The 21,701-nt window shown below is 42.0% G+C and overlaps 1 protein-coding gene across 2 annotated transcripts; it reads left to right on the top strand.

Moving 5' to 3' along the window:
* The first annotated feature begins 3,102 nt into the window (after positions 1 to 3,102).
* Positions 3,103 to 20,719, top strand: LOC130075778 (NACHT, LRR and PYD domains-containing protein 3-like). 2 transcript variants are annotated; one of them, XM_056240546.1, is made up of 8 exons: positions 3,103 to 3,202; positions 3,665 to 3,826; positions 10,571 to 10,672; positions 13,034 to 14,884; positions 16,689 to 16,862; positions 17,838 to 17,999; positions 19,959 to 20,005; positions 20,079 to 20,719. In XM_056240546.1, the coding sequence occupies exons 2-8, from the start codon at positions 3,678 to 3,680 to the stop codon at positions 20,603 to 20,605; spliced, it is 3,012 nt and encodes a 1,003-aa protein (XP_056096521.1). In that variant the 5' UTR covers positions 3,103 to 3,202; positions 3,665 to 3,677; the 3' UTR covers positions 20,606 to 20,719. The 2 variants fall into 2 exon arrangements, with proteins under 2 accessions (XP_056096521.1, XP_056096520.1); XM_056240545.1 differs by lacking the exons at positions 3,103 to 3,202; positions 3,665 to 3,826; positions 10,571 to 10,672; positions 16,689 to 16,862 and having other exon boundaries at positions 13,066 to 14,884.
* Positions 20,720 to 21,701: the final 982 nt, after the last annotated feature.

The raw sequence follows: 21,701 nt of genomic DNA, 5'->3' as shown, positions 1-21,701 counted from the left end.
GACATCAGTGGGTTAGTTAGAACGTTTTGAAGCATCGAAAATACATTTTGGTCCAAAAATAACAAAAACTAGGACTTTATTCAGCATTGTATTGTCTTCTGGTTCTGTTGTGGATCCGCGTTCAGTGCCGCTGCTCAGGGGCGCTGGAAGTCATTTTGAACAGGGGGTGCAGTTTTTTTTTATGTTTTTGTTTGTTTTGGACAAAAAGCCTATTGAGCACAGCAATACCAGTGTTTCTCACAGGATTTTTGGTAAAACTGTGTGTGAGTGGACCTCTGTCCCTCTAGGGGGGTTCGGGGGCATGCTCCCCCGTAAGAAAATTTTGTGCTTTTTAATGTTAAATTCATCAATCTGGTGCACTTTGAGAGTTAAAAATTAAAAGCTCCAACCCATATTCAGTGTGCAAATTAAACAAAGAAAAATTTAAACCTCTTTTAGTTACAGTGTCTTTCTATTACTACTACATAATAATAGTTATAATATTAATCCCATGATAGTAATAGCCATATATTGTAAAACAAATGCACTGAAAAATAAAGGAAACTTTCATAATTAGTTTTGTACTAATTTCTATATTTGAAAGAGTACATTTCTATACTTCACATTAAAGATGTGATTGGGCAAGCCCAGTGTCAATCAAGAAAATAACCAATGGGCCGCTGATCTACGTGTTTCATGGGATGTCAGAAAAAAAACTAACGCTGACTTTTTTTGGACCAATGCATTACACCGGCTCTAACCCAGCGCCAAAACGAATGGGCCGCCGATGTACGAGTTTTATGGGCCGTTAAGACAACAAAACAAAACAAAAAAAAGTATGAGATTGACAATTGACATGCAATCTCCTTTCCCCTCTTTCTTTTTCTATTTTTAGCCCCCGACAGCTTTTTTGCTTTATCCATCTTTTTCGACAACAACTCGCGATATTATCCTCCCCCTCTTCTATGTCAAAATTATATGATGGAATCTTATGAGGGCGCCTAGCCTGTTAGTCCTCTAAAATGTTTTATAACATTGAAATGCAGAAATGATTTAGAAACGCACAACAGCAGCTACATATAATCAAACGTATAATGTGCATAATTTATTACACGTTTTATCCTGTTGTTGACATTAGCCTACATTACATCCAGGTTGCTGCCACTCGTCTCCATATAAATGAACAATTAACTAACATTATTGGTTAATAACAGTGGGTTAAATAATGACATTTGCAACATCTCGGTCTGTATCTGACAGGACAGCTAACATTGTCAGCTAACTTGCCTCAGGCTTGCTTTCCGACGTGCAGTTCTTTGTTCGGCAGTGTGTCCAGTTGTTAGACTCGCCGTGTAAAAGACTTTGAAAACAATTCTGCCCTACTCTGACTCGGATTGGCTGTCAGGTCTCGGCAATGAATGATGATTGTTTTTTTAAAGCTGCGAAGTTTATGGTAACTATAGAGATATAGCGGGTAAATGCTGGCCACGGCCACGATCCCCACTTTCTGTCTCCAACCTTTTTACACAAACCCCAAGGAATCTCCGAAAAAATAATAATAATCAGAAATCCGTTTCTGTGCCATATTTCCTCCTCGTTTCTGTCATTAGACTATGTAAATGTAGGCTATAGTCTGCTGCTGCCATTGCCCATGGATGGATGTATGCTGCTGCTGCATGGAACGAGCGGGAAACCTCTACTCGGCGAGGACTAGCCTGCCTGCCTGCCTTGACGGTGACAACGTAACTTGAACAGTGTTGATTAGGCCTCAAAATAATGAAATTAAAATCCAAAATACACGTAATAGCTTTCGTGTGTCAAAATCATTTCCTAAAATATTCATAAGGAATTTATAAATTGTTCAAAATATTTTTAATACATTTTTTAAAATTCTCCCTCTCGCCAATAGGGGGTGCTGCAGCACCCTCAGCACCCACACTTCCCGCGTCCCTGCCGCTGCTGACGTAAGACGCTGCTGACGTGTGTCTGGTGCGTCCGTGTATTCGGGTTCAAATAAATATGGCTGGGCAAAAAAATGCAAGTCTTCCTCTGTGTGGAAATCCTTAGACATGTTTGTGAAGATTGTTTTGTTTCCAGCGTGCGTCTCCCTCAGACTGTAAACGAAGCTCGGACGCACCAGACACACGTCAGCAGCGTCTTACGTCAGCGGCGGCACTGAACGCGGATCCACAACAGAACCAGAAGACAATACAATGCTGAATAAAGTCCTAGTTTTTGTTATTTTTGGACCAAAATGTATTTTCGATGCTTCAAAACGTTCTAACTAACCCACTGATGTCACATGGACTACTTTGATGATGTCTTTATTTCCTTTCTGGACAAGGACAGTATACCGTACATACATTTTCAATGGAGGGACAGAAAGCTCTCAGACTAAATCTAAAATATCTTAAACTGTGTTCTGAAGATGAACGGAGGTCTTACGGGCTTGGGACGACATGAGGGAGAGTCATTAATGACATCATTTTCATTTTTGGGTGAACTAACCCTTTAATGAAAGTTGTAAATGTATGTTATGTTAGGAAACCGGACACGACTTCGTATGCCGTGCGAATTGGCCTTTAATATACATTGTTGCCAGATTGGGCGGTTTTGAATTTGATAGTGGGGGGAAAAATTGGTTTGGGCAGGTAGACAAAATTTGGGCTCAGAGGTTTCCCGACATCTAAATTGTATAGTCTAATTGGTTAATAAACAAAACTCAAGTGTGCTTATTCAATAAAATTAGTCAGCATGAAGTTACTAAACACCGGGCCTTTTTTTTGTGTGTTAACCGTGAGGTAATATAAAAAGACGACATGTTTTAGATAAAGAATGATTCGAGACATTTTAGTTTTTTTGTACTTGTACTTTGTCATCCTTATTATTTGTCACATTTCAAGTCATTGAAATTTAGAGAAAAAATCTCAAAACATGAAATCTTTTTATATTATCTCAAAGTTCTGTTATGTGGACATATTCAGAAATGAAGCAAACTGCTTTACAAGCGCAGGTGTTTAAACATGCCCAATATGTTTTTCTTCTCTCACTGGTCATGTGACACTGTCAAAAGTGAAACTATTTCAACAGACTCCATTTTGTGAAGAACATCCGGAGAAAAAACGGTGAATAATGAGAACAGATCAGTTTAATGCTGTTATCTAGAGACAGATTGGATTTATGAACTGGTTTGTGTTGGATGTTCTTCATTATTGAGACAGAGGTAGGTTTCAACAAACACACTTCTGGATTCATTCTCATGCATTTTTTAATAATGGCATGTGTAAATATGTGTTATAATCTATTGTAATATCAATCTATTTTGATGCTTAGTTTTTTTTTCTCTTGATAGCCTTCCAAAACCGAATACCTGCTGATAAAACAGAAATATTACAGAAAGTTAACTGTCCTGTAAAAAATTGTTATATCGGTTTCTTAGGAAGCATCGTGTTTTGAGTCATAAATGCATTAAAACATGCAGGTTTCCATTTTGCAGTTTCTTAAACCATTAAACGGGTTTGTTGTCTTTCCACACAGCCAAGGATACTCTAGTGTGTATTAGTGTAGCTTAGAATTCAGTCATACTGAAATTAATAAAGCATACCCAAGACATGTATATGTTTCTTAAATGTTTCATTCTGTATGTCTAAAGATTTAATTTGTTGTACATTGTGTGTTTTAATAGCTCCGCCTGTAAAATGAGTCTCTACAAGCAGCGAAAAGAGGGTGTGTCTGTTCAGGCACGTAAAGCAGCATCTCCAGAGCCCAGCTGTGTGTCTATGAAGAGTGACGCATCCATGGACCCTCCCCCTAAACTCAGTGATGGAGCAGTGACCTCTGACCCTGAGTGAGTATAATGTCATTTCAAACTTTCAAGTAGACATTAAGACATTAAAAACATTGGTGACACACGTCAAGTCAGTTTTATATATAGACACAATCAGATGTTCCCTTTCGAGGGAACTCTCGATGCGTCACTTGACGCTTTGGGAACGCCCCCAGCGTGAATGCGTCTGAGCATCAATGTCAACTAGTCCAATGGAAAGAATGAGCGTCACGGGCGGGTGACGTCATGACCAGGAAGGGATAAAGGCATACCCGGTGAAACGCGGCATTAGCTTCTGTGTCTCAGCAAGCGATCTGTGTCATTTTGTCTCTGTCTATTTACTGTTGTCTGTTGCGGAAAAGGATGGAAACTAAACAAGTCTACAAACAGTGTGCTTCTCCCTGCCCGCGTTATTTAACGGGTGGGGTCACACACGAGCTTTGTGTCATTTGTTTGGGAGTGGAGCATGCGGTCTCAGCCTTCGAGGGGGCTGAGTGCCAGCATTGTGAGATGCTACCGCTTCGCATGCTCCGCTCTCGCCTGTCACTCTTTGATAAAGAGAGTGGGCAGGCTCGCGATCCGCAGGGATCAGGACCCGCGTCTGTCGAGGCAGCGCGGAGAATGCATTCCTGGGGATCGCAAAAGGATCTTTCGGAGGGGTTGGAGACGGGTCCGAGGGCTCTTTCTCCTTCCTTACCCGAAAGATCCAGCGCTCTCCCCCCGGTGTCGGAAGCACGCTCTGCGGTTTCATCCGCCCGGGGAGAGAGCCCTCCATTACTTCATTGCTCTTCCTCCGAGGAGGTCGATGCTATGAGTTTGGAGAGTGAAAGCACACACATGGGGGAAAGAGATTCACAATTTATTTCCCCAGCATATGATGAGCTGGTGGATGTTATGTCGCGGGCTGTAGAAAAATTAAAGATTGAATGGCCATCTGATAATAGGGGCGCTCGTCCTAAAAGTAAATTAGATGAGCGCTTTTTATCTTCTACTGCTTCATCTCCACCACGAGGGCTTCCATTTTTTCCTGATCTTCACAATGAGATTTCTAAATCATGGAATAAACCATACTCATCACGACTTTTCAGCCCTCAAATTAATATTTATTCAAGAATTAGAGGGCTGAAAGAGTATGGTTATGAGGCGATGCCCCAGGCGGAACAGAATTTAGCCAGCTATCTTTCCCCTGGTCCCGCATCGTCTCTGAAAGCCTCGGCTTTGCCCACTAGACCGCTCAAAGCCACTTCGGTGTTAGTGGGCAAAGCTTATACGGCAGCAGGTCAAGCTGGAGCATGTCTGCATACTATGGCAGTGCTTCAGGCTTATCAAGCTGACCTGCTGGGGGATCTGGATAATAGTGAGGGAGTTAGTCATGACGATATTCGAGAACTTCGTCGGGCTACCGATCTTTCTCTCAGGGCTACTAAAGAGACCGCCAGAGCAATTGGGCGGTCTATGGCAGCTTTGGTAGCTACTGAGAGACATTTATGGTTGAATCTTTCAGAGATTAAAGAAAAAGATCGTGCTTTTTTGTTAGATGCTCCGCTTGAACCTTCTGGTCTCTTTGGTGACGCAGTCCATACGGTCGTCGAGAGATTTCAGGTATCAAAAAAGCAAGCGGACGCTTTCAAAAAGTTTATCCCTCGCCGTGTCCAGCCCCCTGGGGCTGCTGGGCGTGAGCAGCCCCAGCCATCAAGCTCGTCATATCGTGTGCATCAGAAAGAGAGTGTTGCGTCTCGTGCACCTCCACGTGGAAACTGGAGACAGACGCAACCCTTTCAGCCGAAGTCTTCTAAGTCGAAGCCGGATCTGAGGACCGTTCTTCAGGCGAAGAAGACTTCGGCTCAAAAAAGGTCCTGATGTTTATGCATCAGGCCTGTGAGGACAGCCCCGACCGAAATAGAGTGGTGTACACCTCATTATACGGTGCCCGTTCCATTTCGGGGTCCTCACGAGACCGTTCTGCCAACCCTGCCACCCTTGGTGCTTCAGGGCACAGCGGTCTCCAGCGAGTCGCTGATGCTATGCTGCGGCACAGCATCGGTTTCGCGCCCTCTGAGGGGGGCTTTAGAGCGGCCAGTTCAGGTAGTTCCTGCCATTATGTTTCAGGCTCCGGAATTAGCTGTCTCGATAACACCAGAGACCAGCCTCGAGAAGCTGGTTCCTTTAGTAAATTTTCTGGCAGCGTGGAAGCTTCTGCCGAATATTTCTCGTTGGGTCCTGCAGATTGTAGAGAAAGGATACAGAATCCAGTTTGGTTCTCGTCCTCCTCGTTACAACGGGGTGCTGCCCACAGTGGTGCATCCCGAGCAGGCTCTGGTAATGGAGCAAGAGGTAAAGGCCCTGTTAGCAAAGGAAGCTATAGAACAGGTGTACTCACCCGACAGAGAGTCGGGTTTTTACAGCCATTATTTCATTGTTCCAAAAAAGGATGGGGGGTTGCGTCCCATTTTAGATCTTCGTCTGTTGAATCGTTCAGTACAGAAACTTAAGTTCAAGATGCTGACACTCAAACAGATCATGACTCAAATCAGATCCGAGGACTGGTTTGTCACGATAGATCTAAAAGACGTATACTTCCATATCTCCATCCTCCCTCAGCACAGGAGGTTCCTGAGGTTTTCTTTGGGGCAAAGAACACCAGTATCAGGCACTTCCTTTCGGTCTAGCTCTATCACCCCGCACATTCACGAAGTGTGTAGACGCAGCTCTGGCCCCGCCAGGTTGCAGTGTATACGCATTCTGAATTGCATAGATGACTGGCTGATTCTAGCGGAATCAGAACAGTGAGCGGTTCGGCACCGAGGTGTCGTTCTCGCTCATATGCAGATGTTGGGGTTGAGGCTCAATGCCAAGAAAAGTGTGCTTTCTCCAGTACAGAGAACCACTTTCCTTGGTGTGGTATGGGATTCAGTGACGATGCGGGCCACTCTGTCGCCCGTTCGTGTAGCTGCTATCCTAATAGCCACAAAAGAGCTGAGGCTAGGCCAGTCACGCACTGTAAAACAGTTCGAGAGACTGTTGGGTCTTGTGGCAGCAGCGTCCAACGGGATACCTTTTGGCCTGCTGTACATGAGACCTTTACAGTGGTGGCTCAGGACCAGAGGGTTCTCCCCGAGGGGAAACCCACTTCGTATGATCAAGATCACGCGGCGGTGCCTTCGTGCCTAGGTTATATGGAGGAAACACTGGTTCTTAGCCCAGGGTCCGGTGTTGGGAGCTCTTTGCCATCGAGTTGTGATCTCGACAGATGCTTCCCTCACCGGCTGGGGAGCGGTATTGGAAGGCCGCTCAGCTCAGGGCTTGGGAGGAGTCATCATCTCGCTTGGCACATGAATTGCCTAGAGATGATGGTCGTCTTCAATGCGTTGAGACATCTCCTCCCAGACCTGAGGGGCCATCATGTGTTGTTCTGAAACAGTGACTGTTGGGCCTCAGGGCAGCAGCGTTCAATGCTTTGACCTGCTGTACGTGAGACCTTTACAGTGGTGGCTCAGGACCAGAGGGTTCTCCCTGAGGGGAAACCCACTCCGTACGATCAAGATCACGCGGCAGTATCCCCGCGCCTTGGTTATATGGAGGAAACTCTGGTTCCTGACCCACAGACAACACGTTGGTGGCCTATTATTTTGGTCCCTCAGGAAATTACGCTGTCTGAGGGCAGTGTATATTCCAGGGGGGCCAGAATATTGGAGCAGACACCCTGTCGAGGCAGGGGCTGAGGCCAGGGGACTCCACCCCGAGGCGGTGGAGCAAATATGGGAGTTAAATGGCCAGGCAGAAGTGGATTTGTTCTCGTCTCAGCATACGACGCACTGTCCACTCTGGTTATCCCTCACTCAACCAGTCCCCTCGGGGCTGGTTGCGATGGTGCAGACGTGGCTGAGGCTACGTCTGTACGCATTTCCCCCTGTTGCTCTGCTCCCATGAGTTCTGGAGTGATTCCGCCAGGATGGAATAAGCCTATTTAGTAGCACCACCCTGGCCGAGCTGAATTTGGTTTGCGGACCTAATTTTTCTCCTCGACGGACCTCCCTTGGAGGTCCCGATCAGGAGAGACCTTCTGTCTCAGTATTGCACCCCCGGCAGGGGATTTGGAAACTGTGGGTTTGGCCTCTGAGGGGGCCCAACTCATAGAGAGTGGTCTCTCAACCGAGGTTGTTGAGATCATTCTAAGCTCCAGAGCTCCCGCTACGAGGAAACTATATTCACTATTTCGAGAGTTTTTCACTTCTTGGTGTTACCAGCGTCAGTGGGATCCGGTTAACTGTTCAGTAAACACAGTATTCGAGTTTCTGCAAGAACGCTTTGTATCAGGTCTATGTCCTTCCACGCTTAAGGTATACGTGGCGGCCATTGCGGCTTTCCACGCCCTGGTGGGTAGTACATTTTGGGGTCGAGACCCCCTGATCACTCGTTTCCTTCGTGGCACTTTGAGGCTGAGGCCTGCAACTTGCACTAGGGTGCTGGCTTGGGACCTTGCAATAGTTCTAGAAGGCCTATCTGGGGCTCCCTTCGAGCCCTTAGATTTGGTCTCAGAGAAGTTCCTTTCTTTAAGACTATTTTCTGCTAGCTATTTCGTCCCTATTAGAGTCAGACCTTCAGGCCCTTTCGGTCCCCACCTGCCTTGAGTGCACCGGGGATGGCCAAGGCATTCTTACCGAAACATGGATATGTTCCAAAGGTGCCTACCATTATTCCGAGGCCTATTGTGCTGCAGGTTTCTGTCCTCCTTTTACATCTGCGGACCAGGAAAGGCTGAACCTCTTGTGTCCAGTGCGAGCACTGGATACTTATGTTCATCGGACATCTTCAATGAGGAAGTCCGACCAGTTATTTATTTGCTTTGGATCACCTAAGAAGGGTCTTCCTGCTTCTAAACAGACGGTTAGTAAGTGGATAGTCGAGGCTATTTCACTTGCATACGAGTACTCTGACCATCCGTGTCCCTTGGTGGTCATTCTACGAGGGGTATGGCGGCCTCTAAAGCCTTGTTATTTGGGGTTTCTCTCCAAGACGTTTGTGATGCGGCAGTCTGGTCCTCACCGCTCACATTCGTCAGGTTTTACAGTTTGGACCTGGATGCTGCCCCAGGTTCTCAGGTGCTTAGTGCTTAGTTCCAACAGACTGACACTCAGGTACTTGGAATTCTGGCGTTTTGGGTATTCTCGTTCCCAAAGCGTCAAGTGACGCATCGAGAGTTCCCTCGAAAGGGAACGTCTCAGGTTACGACTGTAACAGTAGTTCCCTGAGAAAGGGAACGAGACGATGCGTCACCCTGCCATACTTCCTGCATCCCTGTGATCGGCTTGCTTCAACTTTTTGAAGCTAATGCCGCGTTTCACCGGGTATGCCTTTATCCCTTCCTGGTCATGACGTCACCCGCCCGTGACGCTCATTCTTTCCATTGGACTAGTTGACATTGATGCTCAGACGCATTCACGCTGGGGGCGTTCCCAAAGCGTCAAGTGACGCATCGTCTCGTTCCCTTTCTCAGGGAACTACGGTTACAGTCGTAACCTGAGACGTTTCTCAGTCTGAATGATCAAATGTGTTTTCGTCATCCATTTTGCAATAGGTTGAAATGCCAGACAGACTCACTTAAAGGGGTCATGACACGAGAAATCAAATTTGCCTTGTTCTTTTGACATATAAGAGGTCTTTGTACCATTACATTTATTTAATTAAGCTCCAAAAACAGCTCGTTTTGATATTGCAGGATCTCATTCTCATCATATATTTCAACCATATCATGTTTATTTTATGTTTCTGACATTTAAATACAGATAAGTAAGTAGCAAAAAACATTCATAGTTAATATAAAATATACACGGATGTCTATGGAAGCAGCAATAATTATTTCAAATATAATTATTTGACAACGGTTTTTATTGATATCCGATACACAAATTGCATAGATAACTATAAAGTTTACTTTAATCTTAGAATATTGTAGGTACAAAATTAATAGTGCCAACAATAGTTGTTGAATATCTTAGTTTTGAAGCTAAATGTCACACAGCCATAGGTGATTTGTGCAGAACAATCATTTGGCTTGCGATGTCAGTGCTTATATGCTTTAAATGCATTTGTTTAAGCTACAAAATATGTGGAAAACTGATTCGATGCAGGATTTATAGTCCTTATATTCTGGAATAGCGACAGTAAATGCATTAATAATATATGTTCTCGCTTCAATTACTCAAAGGTATAATCGGATATGATGACACTGCAGTAATTATTACAGTTAAGTTTTATTAAAAATTATAATAGTTATTTTTATTTGGGGGTTAGTTTTTTCCACATAAAACACAAACAGTTGGTCAGAATGTACGTTAAAAATATATTTTTTTTCAGCATATATATTTGTTTTTGTTATGTAAAAAAACTTTCTTAACATTATAAGTGAACCTCAAGGAACATATTCAAATATATATATTTTTTTAAATCCTTTAAATCATGGATGACAATGACAAGGAACACTAATGCAAATGGAAAACTTTAAACCATGTTATAAAGTAATTCTGCTGGATAAGTTTTGTTACCTCTTGTTGGGGTGGATTCCTGTTCTCAACACTGTGTCCAACTGCTGATCTAAACTCAACCGCTATGGAGAAGATGAACACAAATGCAAGCTGGTAAAAGACTCAAGGATTAAAACCCAACATGCTCATGAGTTATAAAGTTTCATTTGCATTTATCAACAGTGAACACGCCTTAACACAACAGTGGTCTTAAATGAAGTATATTTCTGCTCTGTATCAGAAAAGCAGCATCTCCAGAGCCCAGCTGTGTGTCTTTGAAGAGTGACGCATCCATGGACCCTCCCCCTAAACTCAGTGATGGAGCAGTGACCTCTGACCCTGAGTGAGTATCAGTCTGTACTTCATTCAATTGCATCTTTTTTTTAAGGCAAGAATCAGCCGGGGAGCCCAATCATGTTCCTGGGGATCTACCTTCCTGCAAAGTTCAGCTCCAACCCTGATCCTTCACAACTGAAGCAGCTAATTGAGATCTTCAGGAGCACTTGATAATTACGGACAGGTGTGTTGGATCAGGGTTGGATCTGAACTCTGCAGATAGGTTGATCTCCAGGAGCAGGATTGAGCACCCCTGTAATAGGTCATAGGCTAACAAAGTACATTTGCAAAAACGTGTATTTGCAAAATATGATATCTACCTCTATTGATCCAATAAGCAGCATTCAAATGTGTAAACAAAGGTTCTGCTTTTCCGTGTATCCTTATGCATAATCATGAAACAATTATTTTATATAAATACGGAAATTATACATTTTCAGGGACTATATCTTAAAGCAAAAAATTAATACTAATATAGCAAACTGAAAAAAAAAAGTTTTTTATTTATTGTGTTTGTGTTGAAACATGGCATGCACAAGTGACAGGGCAACTCACATGGGAAAGTTCACTGTTAAGTTTACTGTTGTAGTCTGACAGGTAAAACGAGCTCATTAAATCCATCTACATGTAGGGGAGAGCCGGGACAGTTGCAACACATTTTTTTTTTTGTGATCAACAACTCACATATGTGTTCTCTTAGTATCGTGTGTTATTCGGTAGAAATATAGAATGATTTAAGTAAAAATTGACTTTGAACGAGAATTGTGCTTTGTTTCAATCAACCCTCCAGAGCGGGGCGATTGAAACACAGGGGTGGGACGGATGAAACATAACAGTTTAAACGGTAACTATTCATCTAATGCTTGTTTTTATGAACAATACCTGACAAGTAACTTATGTACATATTGTTACAAACATATTTTGTAATTTATTTTAATTTTAAGGTTCATATTAACATTTTTGTTCTGTCGCCCAATAAACAATAGGCGATAAGCCTTTGCGCATTTTGTGTAATCTTTAGACAGACAAATCCGTTTACAATTAATTTTCTTACATTTATTCGTTGAGTCATATTGAGTGATTTAGATATATTGAGTGTTTTCCTATGACCAGGTTTAACTGGCAGGAGTCGCTGTTTCAACCGTCCCGACACTGCCTCCTGCCAGTTAAACCTGTTTTGTCCTTAAAGCTGCCGTCGGCAACATTTTTTTGATCATATTCAGTGAAATCGACACTATAATCCGACAGAACAACATAATAAAGTGGTTTTAGAAAAAAACCCGAGCTTCTAACTCCACCTGGAGCGTGTTATTTGTTTTGCAAAAATCCACAGCTCCCGGATCATCGGGTCCAATCAGCGCAGGGGGGTGTGAGATCTGACTGTCAATCACAGATCGGGCACACGCCACCCCTCGCGCACGTTACAATCACATGCACACGCCGGAAGTTCGCGCAGTAACGAAGAGTGATGGCGGATGTATCTCGCTTTCAAAACACTAACAAATCAAGTAAGCTCATTTAGAGTATAAATGACGTTAGCAATTGCAATCTATCGGTAGATTAGCCAGGGCAGCATACCTCCAAATACTCCATGGTGTTGATGGATGCTGATGAGACGGGCGCGTTCACAGATAACCTGGTGCACACGCACTGACGAACACGAACTCGGTGGGAGGGTATCCGTTGATAGTGGGGGAGGGGCATGAGAGTTGTAAACATTCAAAATTTTGCCTAAGTCCACTCAATCTGCCAGACTTGCCGACTGCAGCTTTAAACTAAAAAACTCTGATATTACACACTTAAGGGTGTGTTGCAGTACTAATACACCTGCTGTATTATCATTACAATGGCACATGAAACAATAAATACAACTTGTCAGTCAAAAAAAAGTACCGCATGAAAGAATTCACTCACCACACTCAAAAACAGCTTTCCGGCTCTAACTTTAAAACGGCATGACTTAAAGAAGAAATGTTTTCGCGGGTCTGGTAGGCATTGCGTGCTGTACATGCTGACCAAATTTGACGTACATGACGTGAGTGGTTTTCATGGAAATCTCAATGTTTCATCCATCCCGCGTTTCAATCGTCCCGGCTCTCCCCTACTTTAAAAGTTCGATTTCAGTCAGACTAAACCAATAATTTGTCTTTTAAAAAATGTAATGTAAACACTTTAGTCTTAGTTTAGATCGGTTTGTAGACACGTTGTATCTGAAAGCTGTCTGTTAAACTGACACTTCTGTCTGAGTGTGGGATCAAATAAGATCTTAAAGTTTGGTTTGCTGGAAACATTTGTAATTACTATTCTGGAGCTACTTTTCACTTAAAGATGCTGTTTCACAGTCACAGTTTTATTTCTCTTTCTGCAGAGTGAAGAGAGATGATGTGATCAGATCCTGCACTCTCTCTTACTGGCAGACCCTCATCAAGCAGAGAGTCAAAGACCAGCACAAAATCAGCATGAAGAACCAGTTTGAAAGCTTATTTGAAGGAATCAAACTAGAAGAGAATCAAATTCTCCTGAACAGGATCTACACACAGCTCTACATCATAGAGGGAGAGAGTGAAGGAGTGAATGAAGAACATGAGGTTTTACAGATGGAGAAAACAGCCAGAACACAAGACACTCCAATCTACTGCAATGACATCTTTAAACCCTTACATCAACCAGGATGTGAGGCGAAAGACAACATCAAGACTGTTCTTACTAAAGGCATCGCTGGAATTGGAAAAACCGTCTCTGTGCAGAAGTTCATTCTGGATTGGACCGAGGGAAAAGCCAATCAGGATGTAGATTTCATGTTTGTGCTTCCATTTCGAGAGCTGAACTTGATTAAAGATCGCCAGTACAGTCTTCACAGACTCCTGCTGGACTTTCATCCTGAACTTCAAGATCTGGACTCAAAGATTTATGAGGAGTGTAAAGTTGTGTTCATCTTTGATGGTCTGGATGAAAGCAGAAAGAAACATATTTTTTCATATATAAAGAAAGTTTGTGATGTGAATGAGTCTTCATCACTGAGTGTGTTGATGTCAAACCTCATCAGAGGAGATCTGCTTCCCTCTGCTCATATCTGGATCACTTCCAGACCAGCAGCAGCCAATCTGATCCCCTCAAAATACATAAACCGTGTGACAGAAATCCAGGGATTCACTGATCCTCAGAAAGAGGAATATTTCAGGAAGAGAATCAGTGACGAGCTTCAAGCCAGCAGTATCATCTCACACATTAGAAGATCAAGAAGCCTTCACATCATGTGTCACATACCCGTCTTCTGCTGGATCTCAGCCACTGTGCTTCAAAACCTCCTGAAACAAGATGACAGAAATGCAGAAATTCCTCAAACTCTGACTGAAATGTACATCCACTTCCTGCTGACTCAGATCAACATGAGGAATCAGAAGTATGATGAGAAAGATCCAGAGAAAATCCTGAAGTCCAACAGAGACGTGATTGTGAAACTTGCTGAACTGGCTTTTAAGCAGCTGATGAAGGGCAATGTGATGTTCTATGAGGAGGACCTGATTGAGAGCGGCATAGACGTCACAGACGCCTCAGTGTATTCTGGGATTTGCACTGAGATCTTTAAGGAGGAATCTGTGATTCATCAGAGGAAAGTCTACTGCTTCATTCATCTCAGCTTTCAGGAGTTTCTTGCTGCTTTCTTTGTGTTCTACTGCCACGTAGTCAAAAATATGGGATTATTGAAGTTGTTTCTGAATGAAGGATATACAAGGTACAGTCAGAAAAACTCTCTATATGAGCTACTAAAAGCAGCAGTTAATAAATCTTTCAGGAGTAAAAATGGACACCTGGATCTTTTCCTGCGGTTCCTGCTGGGCGTCTCACTGGAGTCCAATCAGAGACTCTTACAGGATCTACTGACACACACAGTGAACAGCTCAGAAAACATGAGAGAAATCACGCAATACATTAAAGACATGATCAAGGATGATGATCGTCTCCTAGCTGACAGATGCATCAATCTGTTCCTCTGTCTGCTGGAAATGAAGGATCAGACTCTGTACAGAGAGATTCAGGAGTTTGCGAAATCAGAGAATCACTCATTGAATCGACTCTCTCCTGGTCACTGCTCAACAATCGTCTACATGCTTCAGGTATTAGAATTGCTGGATGAATTTGATCTGAAGAAATACAACACATCAGATGAGGGCAGAAGGAGACTGATACCAGCTGTGGTGAACTGCAGAAAAGCTCTGTGAGTATTCATTTATATGATTGATGAATGTGTCGGTTTTGTTGAGACAGTAATATTGCAATTCCTCCATCAAATCATGACACTGTTTTCTTTAAAATGGCTATACTTTAAAAGGAAATAAGCTTTTTGAAGAGGAAAAAACTGTTTTAGTGCAAACAGAAATCCAGAAAATTTGCACAGCAAAATCCTGAGTGTTAAATGAACACTCCTCGGTGTACATATGTGTCCAACTATAGGGTGTTAAAATTAACACTGAAACAGTGTTGAAGTTAATGAGATAATTAAGTGAATAATTAAGTGAAGATTGAGCATCATTGAAGATACCTGATGTTAATAAGCAGAATCATCGAAGGAAAGAGAAACAACAATAACAGAAAAAAGAGAAACACAATAACTACTGAGTTAGAACCATTTCACATTATTGCACTTATTATTACCAGTTTGACTTTATTTCTGTCATACATCTACACACGTTCTTATTTAGATTTAACAGAAGTTTAGATGGTAATGTTTTATGTAATGTTTCGTTTCAGGTCACCGTTATGGTGATCAGTGTTTGCTTTAGTTGGGCTCTTGACCCTTTACTTTTTTAATATTATTTTTTTTCTGGCTGCTCTAACTCTGTGTTTTTAAAGCACCTTTGTTGTGGCAAGAGAAATTATGTCCTGGGCAACGTTTCCCAAAAGCATTGTAAGCCTAATTTGATCATACAAACAACAAGTACACAGCAATTCAGCAAGTTACAATTTATTTAGATGTGATCCGTCACACCTGATCTAATTATTCTATTTATTAACCCAATCATTCAATAAACAGAGAAAAAAACCCAGTAAAATACAAAATAGTTAAAATATATAAAAATAAAATGAACAGAAAAATTAAAGCCGACCATTCCAACCCCAGCTCCTCAATGGCATTGGAGAGGACTCGGATGAGCTCGAAATCCCAGGCCCATCGCACCAATAGAGGGGTGCTGGTCTTCGTGGGTGAAGAGCATCCTCGCGCTTGTGGGGAGAGTGAGGCACAATAGAACTGAGCCGAAGTGACTGTGTCCTGTTTGCTCAGCCTAGCGACTCCTCTCTAGCCTGGCAAGCCAGACCTACATCAAGATATTAGGTCTGGGAACTCACAATTGGCATACCTCAATCCGAGGGGCGGGATAAACGGTTGTCTTTCAATATCCCTCGGCACACAATAGGACAGCGCTACAACCAACCAGAGCAACGAACGGCTGTGGCTGAGTGAGTCCCATGCGTTTTCCCACCAGCGGAGCTAGTTGATATATTAAACTTTTGCATTGTCCGGTCATCAAAACTCCGAACACATCTTCCTTTTTTAAGAATGACTTAAGTGACGTTCTCTTAACTCCAAGTCCTCCAGAGTCGCGGCCAAATCCGATTCGAAAGACCGCTGTTCGCCAGCAGCATCTTCTTTGTTTTCAAGTAGCAGGGAAATCACGAGGAACCGTCACAACTCTGCCGTCATTATGTTAAGCCCGCCCACCAACTCTATATACGATGTGATTGGCCTGACTAGAGTTTGGTTTTTCCAGCTCGAAAGCCGTCTAGATTTCTAGGCTAACTCCTCTCGTGATCAAAGATCGTGAGAGGAGGGGGAAGAGAACGAGAGAGTGAGAGGGGTGGGATTCATCAGGCTTCAGTCTTTTCGGAGAAAAGAGAATTTGGAGAAAGGGATTTCCCCCATAGTGTCAGCTATTGAGCAATGTTGAGAGACCGTTATCGAAAGGGAACAATATTTCAATCCGCCATCTCTTAATTAAAACATATTTCATCCTCTATTATAGACTTGCTGACTGTAATCTCACTGGTCAGTTCTGTGAAAGTTTGTCTTCATTTCTACAATCATCAAACTCCTCAATGAGAGAGCTGGACCTGAGTAACAATGACCTGCAGGATTCAGGGGTGAAGCTTCTGTCTGATGGACTGAGGAGTTCTCACTGTCAACTCAACATACTGAGGTAAGAAAAACATTGAATGGTTCACATGGTTATGAAATTAAAGATGCCTTCTGATCCCGGTCCCAGGGGCGTCAAATTTAATAGGGACGCTAGGGACAGAAGTTCCTACCAATACCCAGCAACAGCTGAATCGTCCCTAGCCATAATTTTGCAATTAAAGTGAAATGTGAAAATTATGCAGTGTAGTCAGCTTAATTGATCATAACGGGAGTTTTTGCGAGACTGGCTAAAGTCATTGACTGCTTCAGTGATGGGAACGTTCTTTACTTTCTTTCTGTACATAATTTATTCCCAATTTGAATAACAACAGTCATGCTACTAAGTGAATCAGTGGTGAAGTCTTGATTTACTAATGCTTAAAACAGCAATAAACTAATTCATAAATGGTTCTCAGCTTGTTTTGTCTGTGTATAGTGTGCTGTTCCTCACACGCAAAAACATTTGAAACGTATTATATTATTTCACATTAATAGTCATGACGAGTACAATATCAAGGGGCAATAATCGACAACAGTGATTTTTGTCATAATCGTGCATAAACATGCTTGCTCTGACCACCTCTGTCCTATTAAAGGCAGCTCTGATGCCACTTGGTTCTGTGTAAATAAAAAGAGGCATCAGAGAAACATTCAACTTTTTGTCATGATTGTGCTTTTTGATAATTTATTCATTATTCATATACTTTGTATTTAAAATTAAATTAATTTCATAAAATTATTCAATTATTGTGTAAATACATTTATGCCACATTTGAGCAGCTTGTACATAAACAAATGCCATGCCAGATGTACATGTAGCTTCTGTTCCAGCTTTACAGTGTAAAGACAGCGGCTTTGGTAATTTTACCCATATCCAAATTAAACTACATTGCCAAATATTCCTTTTTACTTTCCAAGACACTAAAACTGATAATATATATGTGTGTGTGTGTGTGTGTGTGTGTGTGTGTGTGTGTGTGTGTCTGTCTCTGTTTAGATTATCTGGCTGTATGGTGACCGAGAGAGGCTGTTGTTTTCTGGCTTCAGCTCTGAGTTCAAACCCCTCACACCTGAGAGAGCTGGATCTGAGCTACAATCACCCAGGACAATCATTAGTCCAGCTGGTCTCTGATCCAAACTACAGACTGGACAAACTCAAGTATGTTCAACACTAACAATCATCCTGTCATGTGGATGTGCTATAAACTCATATGTACATAGATATCTGCATACAGCACATATACACTGAACAAAATTATAGACACAACTCTTTTGTTTTTGCCCCCATTTTTCATGAGCTGAACTCAAAGATCTAAGACTTTTTCTATGTACACAAAAGGCCTATATTTCTCAAATATTGTTCACAAATCTGTCTAAATCTGTGTTAGTGAGCACAATGGCTGGCCACAATAAAAGGCCAGCTCGTGAGTTCAGCTCATGAAAAATGGGGGCACAAATAAAAGTGTTGCGTTTATAATTGTGTTCAGTGTAGGCCTACATACATACTGCACAGGAAAATAACTGAAGATCTTGATTCAGATCAACAGCTGATTGTGACTCATAACAGCAGCATCTGAGAAACCAACTCAAGTCTCTGATCCCAAAACATATTCAAAGCTTGTTGCTGCTCTAGAAAGTAAACTCTAATTGCTGTCAGAGACATGAAGCAAAAACATCCAAGATACAGACACAGAGATCTCAGTCTAAATGAGAAGAAATGATGTTTGACCTCATGATACTGAATAAAGCAGATCAGCTGAACAGTAGGAGGTTTCTGCAGTTAGCAGATTAATATCAGATATTGATTAAAACACTTGCACAAATGAAAGGATAAAGACAGAAATTATCAGTGAATGTAAAGGTGAAGTCTGTAGCTCAAGGCTTGAGGATCTTATCTAATGATAAAGGCTGTGAATCAGGAACTACATCAAATGCTGGACGACAAACAAAGGATCTCAAATGATCCTCATCAGAAGAGACATCGACCTGAGTTTGGAGATATTGGGCCCTATTTTAACGATCTGAAACGCAAGTATCAAGCGCGAAGCGCAAGTAACTTTGTGGGCGGGTCTTGGGCGCTGTTGCTATTTTACCGGCGGCATAATTGACTCTTGCGCCCGACGCAAGTTTAAAAGGGGTTGGTCTGAAGTAGCTTCATTATTCATAGGTGTGGTTTGGGTGTAACGTGAAATAAACCAATCAGAGCGTCATCCAACATACCCTTTAAGAGCAGGTGCGCATGTTGCATGGCGGATTGTTATTATTATGGCGGATTTACCAGGCGCGCCAGGAGCGGTTCACAGCAGAGGAGACCGACGTCCTTGTCAGGGCAGTGAAAGACAGAGAAGTGACGTTGTATGGGGATGGGAGATTTTTTTTTCCTGGTTCTTGACGGACAAACTAATTTGTCAGATGTCCTTATATACATATGTGTCTTGCCACTATTGGGCAAACAGGTCTGATCCGTCATTACTACAATTAGCCTGAAAAATTTGGGTAAATGTGTAAGCTAGATTTAGACCTACATTTTTTACATCTTCATGGACACCACAATGATTTCCCTCACGTGTTAATATTTTTCCTTGTTATAATGTATGATTTGCAAAAATAAAAACTGCTGCATCTGTGATGATGAGAGAATCAAAGTGTATGCGCGTTGTGCACCCGCTACATTATGGCCAAGCATGCGCGCTTAAAATAGCATCTGAATGTACGCGCAACGCGCCACTGGCGGAATTGTTTTCTGGAACTGTAAAATAGCACTAGGGAATGTTTGCGCCGAAACACGCCTCCTTTTTGCGCCGACCCGCCCAGGGAGCGCAAGTTCATTTCCTAGTTTACCGACGTGCTTCTGTGGAGAGAAAAGCCCGCTTTGCGCGGGTGCAAAATATGAATGATACATGCGTCAGTGTACAAAGTCATTTGCGCCGGGTGCAAGATAGGGCCCATAGACTTAAGATACACGATAACTTTGTGTGACGAACAGACCAAAATTAATTATTAACATATTCCTTATGAGCTCAATTCAGACTAACATGATTGAGATGAGAGAATAATTTTCAATGTAATAACCACTTTTATTATTATGTAAATTGACTGTGACATCTTGTTTTTATAGTCTGGATCATGGCGGAAAGTTCAGGACTACAAAAGGACTAAAGAAATGTAGGTCACACACTTAGTCTTAATCGTTGTTTTGTTGCGTTATAAACGTTATAATCTCTCTCCTTGTGTTCAGATGCATGTGATCTCACTCTGGATTTAAACACGGCAAACACTCGTCTCGCTCTGTCTGAGAGGAACAGTAAAATTACACGTGTGAAAGAGGAGCAGCCGTTTCCTGATCATCCAGAGAGATTTGATGAATGGCCTCAGGTTCTGTGCAGAGAGAGTCTGACTGGACGCTGTTACTGGGAGACTGAATGCAGTGTGTGGGCTGATATATCAGTGACGTATAAAGGAATCACCAGGAGAGGAACAAGTGAGGACTGTTGCTTTGGATGCAATGAAAAATCCTGGAGTCTGAACTGGTTTAATAACAGTTTCACTTTCAGACACAATAAGGAGAGCACAGAAATATCTGTCCCTTCACATCCCTCTAACAGAGTAGGAGTGTATGTTGATGTGTCTGCCGGCACTCTGTCCTTCTACAGCGTCTCTGACACACACACACTCACACACTTACACACATTCAACTGCACATTCACTGAACCTCTCTATGCTGGATTTGGGGTTTGTAGTAGTGGTGGTTCAGTGTCTCTGTGAGATTAAACAGCTTCCTGTGAGAAACAAGTGAGACACAGTTGAGTAAAAGAAAAACACTCACATTATCTCTCTCTTTAACTCACACAGCTGTAAACTTTTTCTCTCTTCAAATCATAATTTATAGAAACTTACACACATTGACTTCGGTCTAAACGAGACACACCACAGACTTCTATTGTGTTTTTATAACATCTGAATGAGACTCAACAAGAGTTTTGTCTTTCTGAGTCTCTGAGCACCACCTGGAGGAAGATTTATTAAAAAAAAACAGGAAACAGTTCTTAGCAACTGCTTGCTCTGTTACTATGGTAACTGAGTGCCAGGTCAGAGTTCATCTTCTAAACACAATTCATTACAAATGTTAAAGGCTATGGAGCTCATCTTATGCTCCATGTGGAAGATTCATGTCTCTTCCCGATCACTGTTTCTCAACTCAACTGTCTGTCTCACATTGTTCAATAGAGTTGAAGATGTGGATCAAACTCGTGTCAGATTTAGTCTTTGTAGAGACTCAATGATCAGGAGAGTTTGAGAATCTCTCATAGTTGTAGAATTTGAAAACATTCAATGATCAGCTCGTGTCTTGAGCTCAACATTGTTATGAGCTGATATTTTATCCTCAAATTATATATTTTGTCCTGATGCTTCCAAATGCTTAAAGCCATTTAATAAAAACATTGTCATTTTTAAATTAATGAGCAATAAAATGTATTTTGTCATAAAATGTGTTTTTTCCCCTTCATTTATTTATCACATAAACAGACGAAATCACACATGAGTCAACACTAGATAGTAAAAAAAATATGTTTGTAATGTCAAATGTTTATTATAAATATATTTTAAAAAATGTGTCAAATATGGATTACAACCATTTTCAAATCTAGCATTTATCAATGTGTCTGTTTTCAAATCTAATGGCAGGTGAAGTTGTGGCACATGTTTTGTCTTAAGAATCAGTGACGGGATGTTTGATATTTAAATGGTTAAATGAGTGAATCCAGTGTAGTTCATCTCTCCACCAGAGTCTCTGTCACTCTTATTGAAATCCAACACGTGAACAAATGCAACACAATTCAATTTTCATGTGCTTATTATT

This window comes from Rhinichthys klamathensis, unplaced genomic scaffold (assembly GCF_029890125.1).
Source record: "Rhinichthys klamathensis goyatoka isolate OS25496 unplaced genomic scaffold, OSU_Roscu_1.1 h1tg000603l_1, whole genome shotgun sequence".
NCBI lineage: Eukaryota > Metazoa > Chordata > Actinopteri > Cypriniformes > Leuciscidae > Rhinichthys > Rhinichthys klamathensis.
The sequence above is the reverse complement of the archived record's forward strand: the minus strand, read 5'-3'. Positions and strand labels throughout refer to the sequence as shown.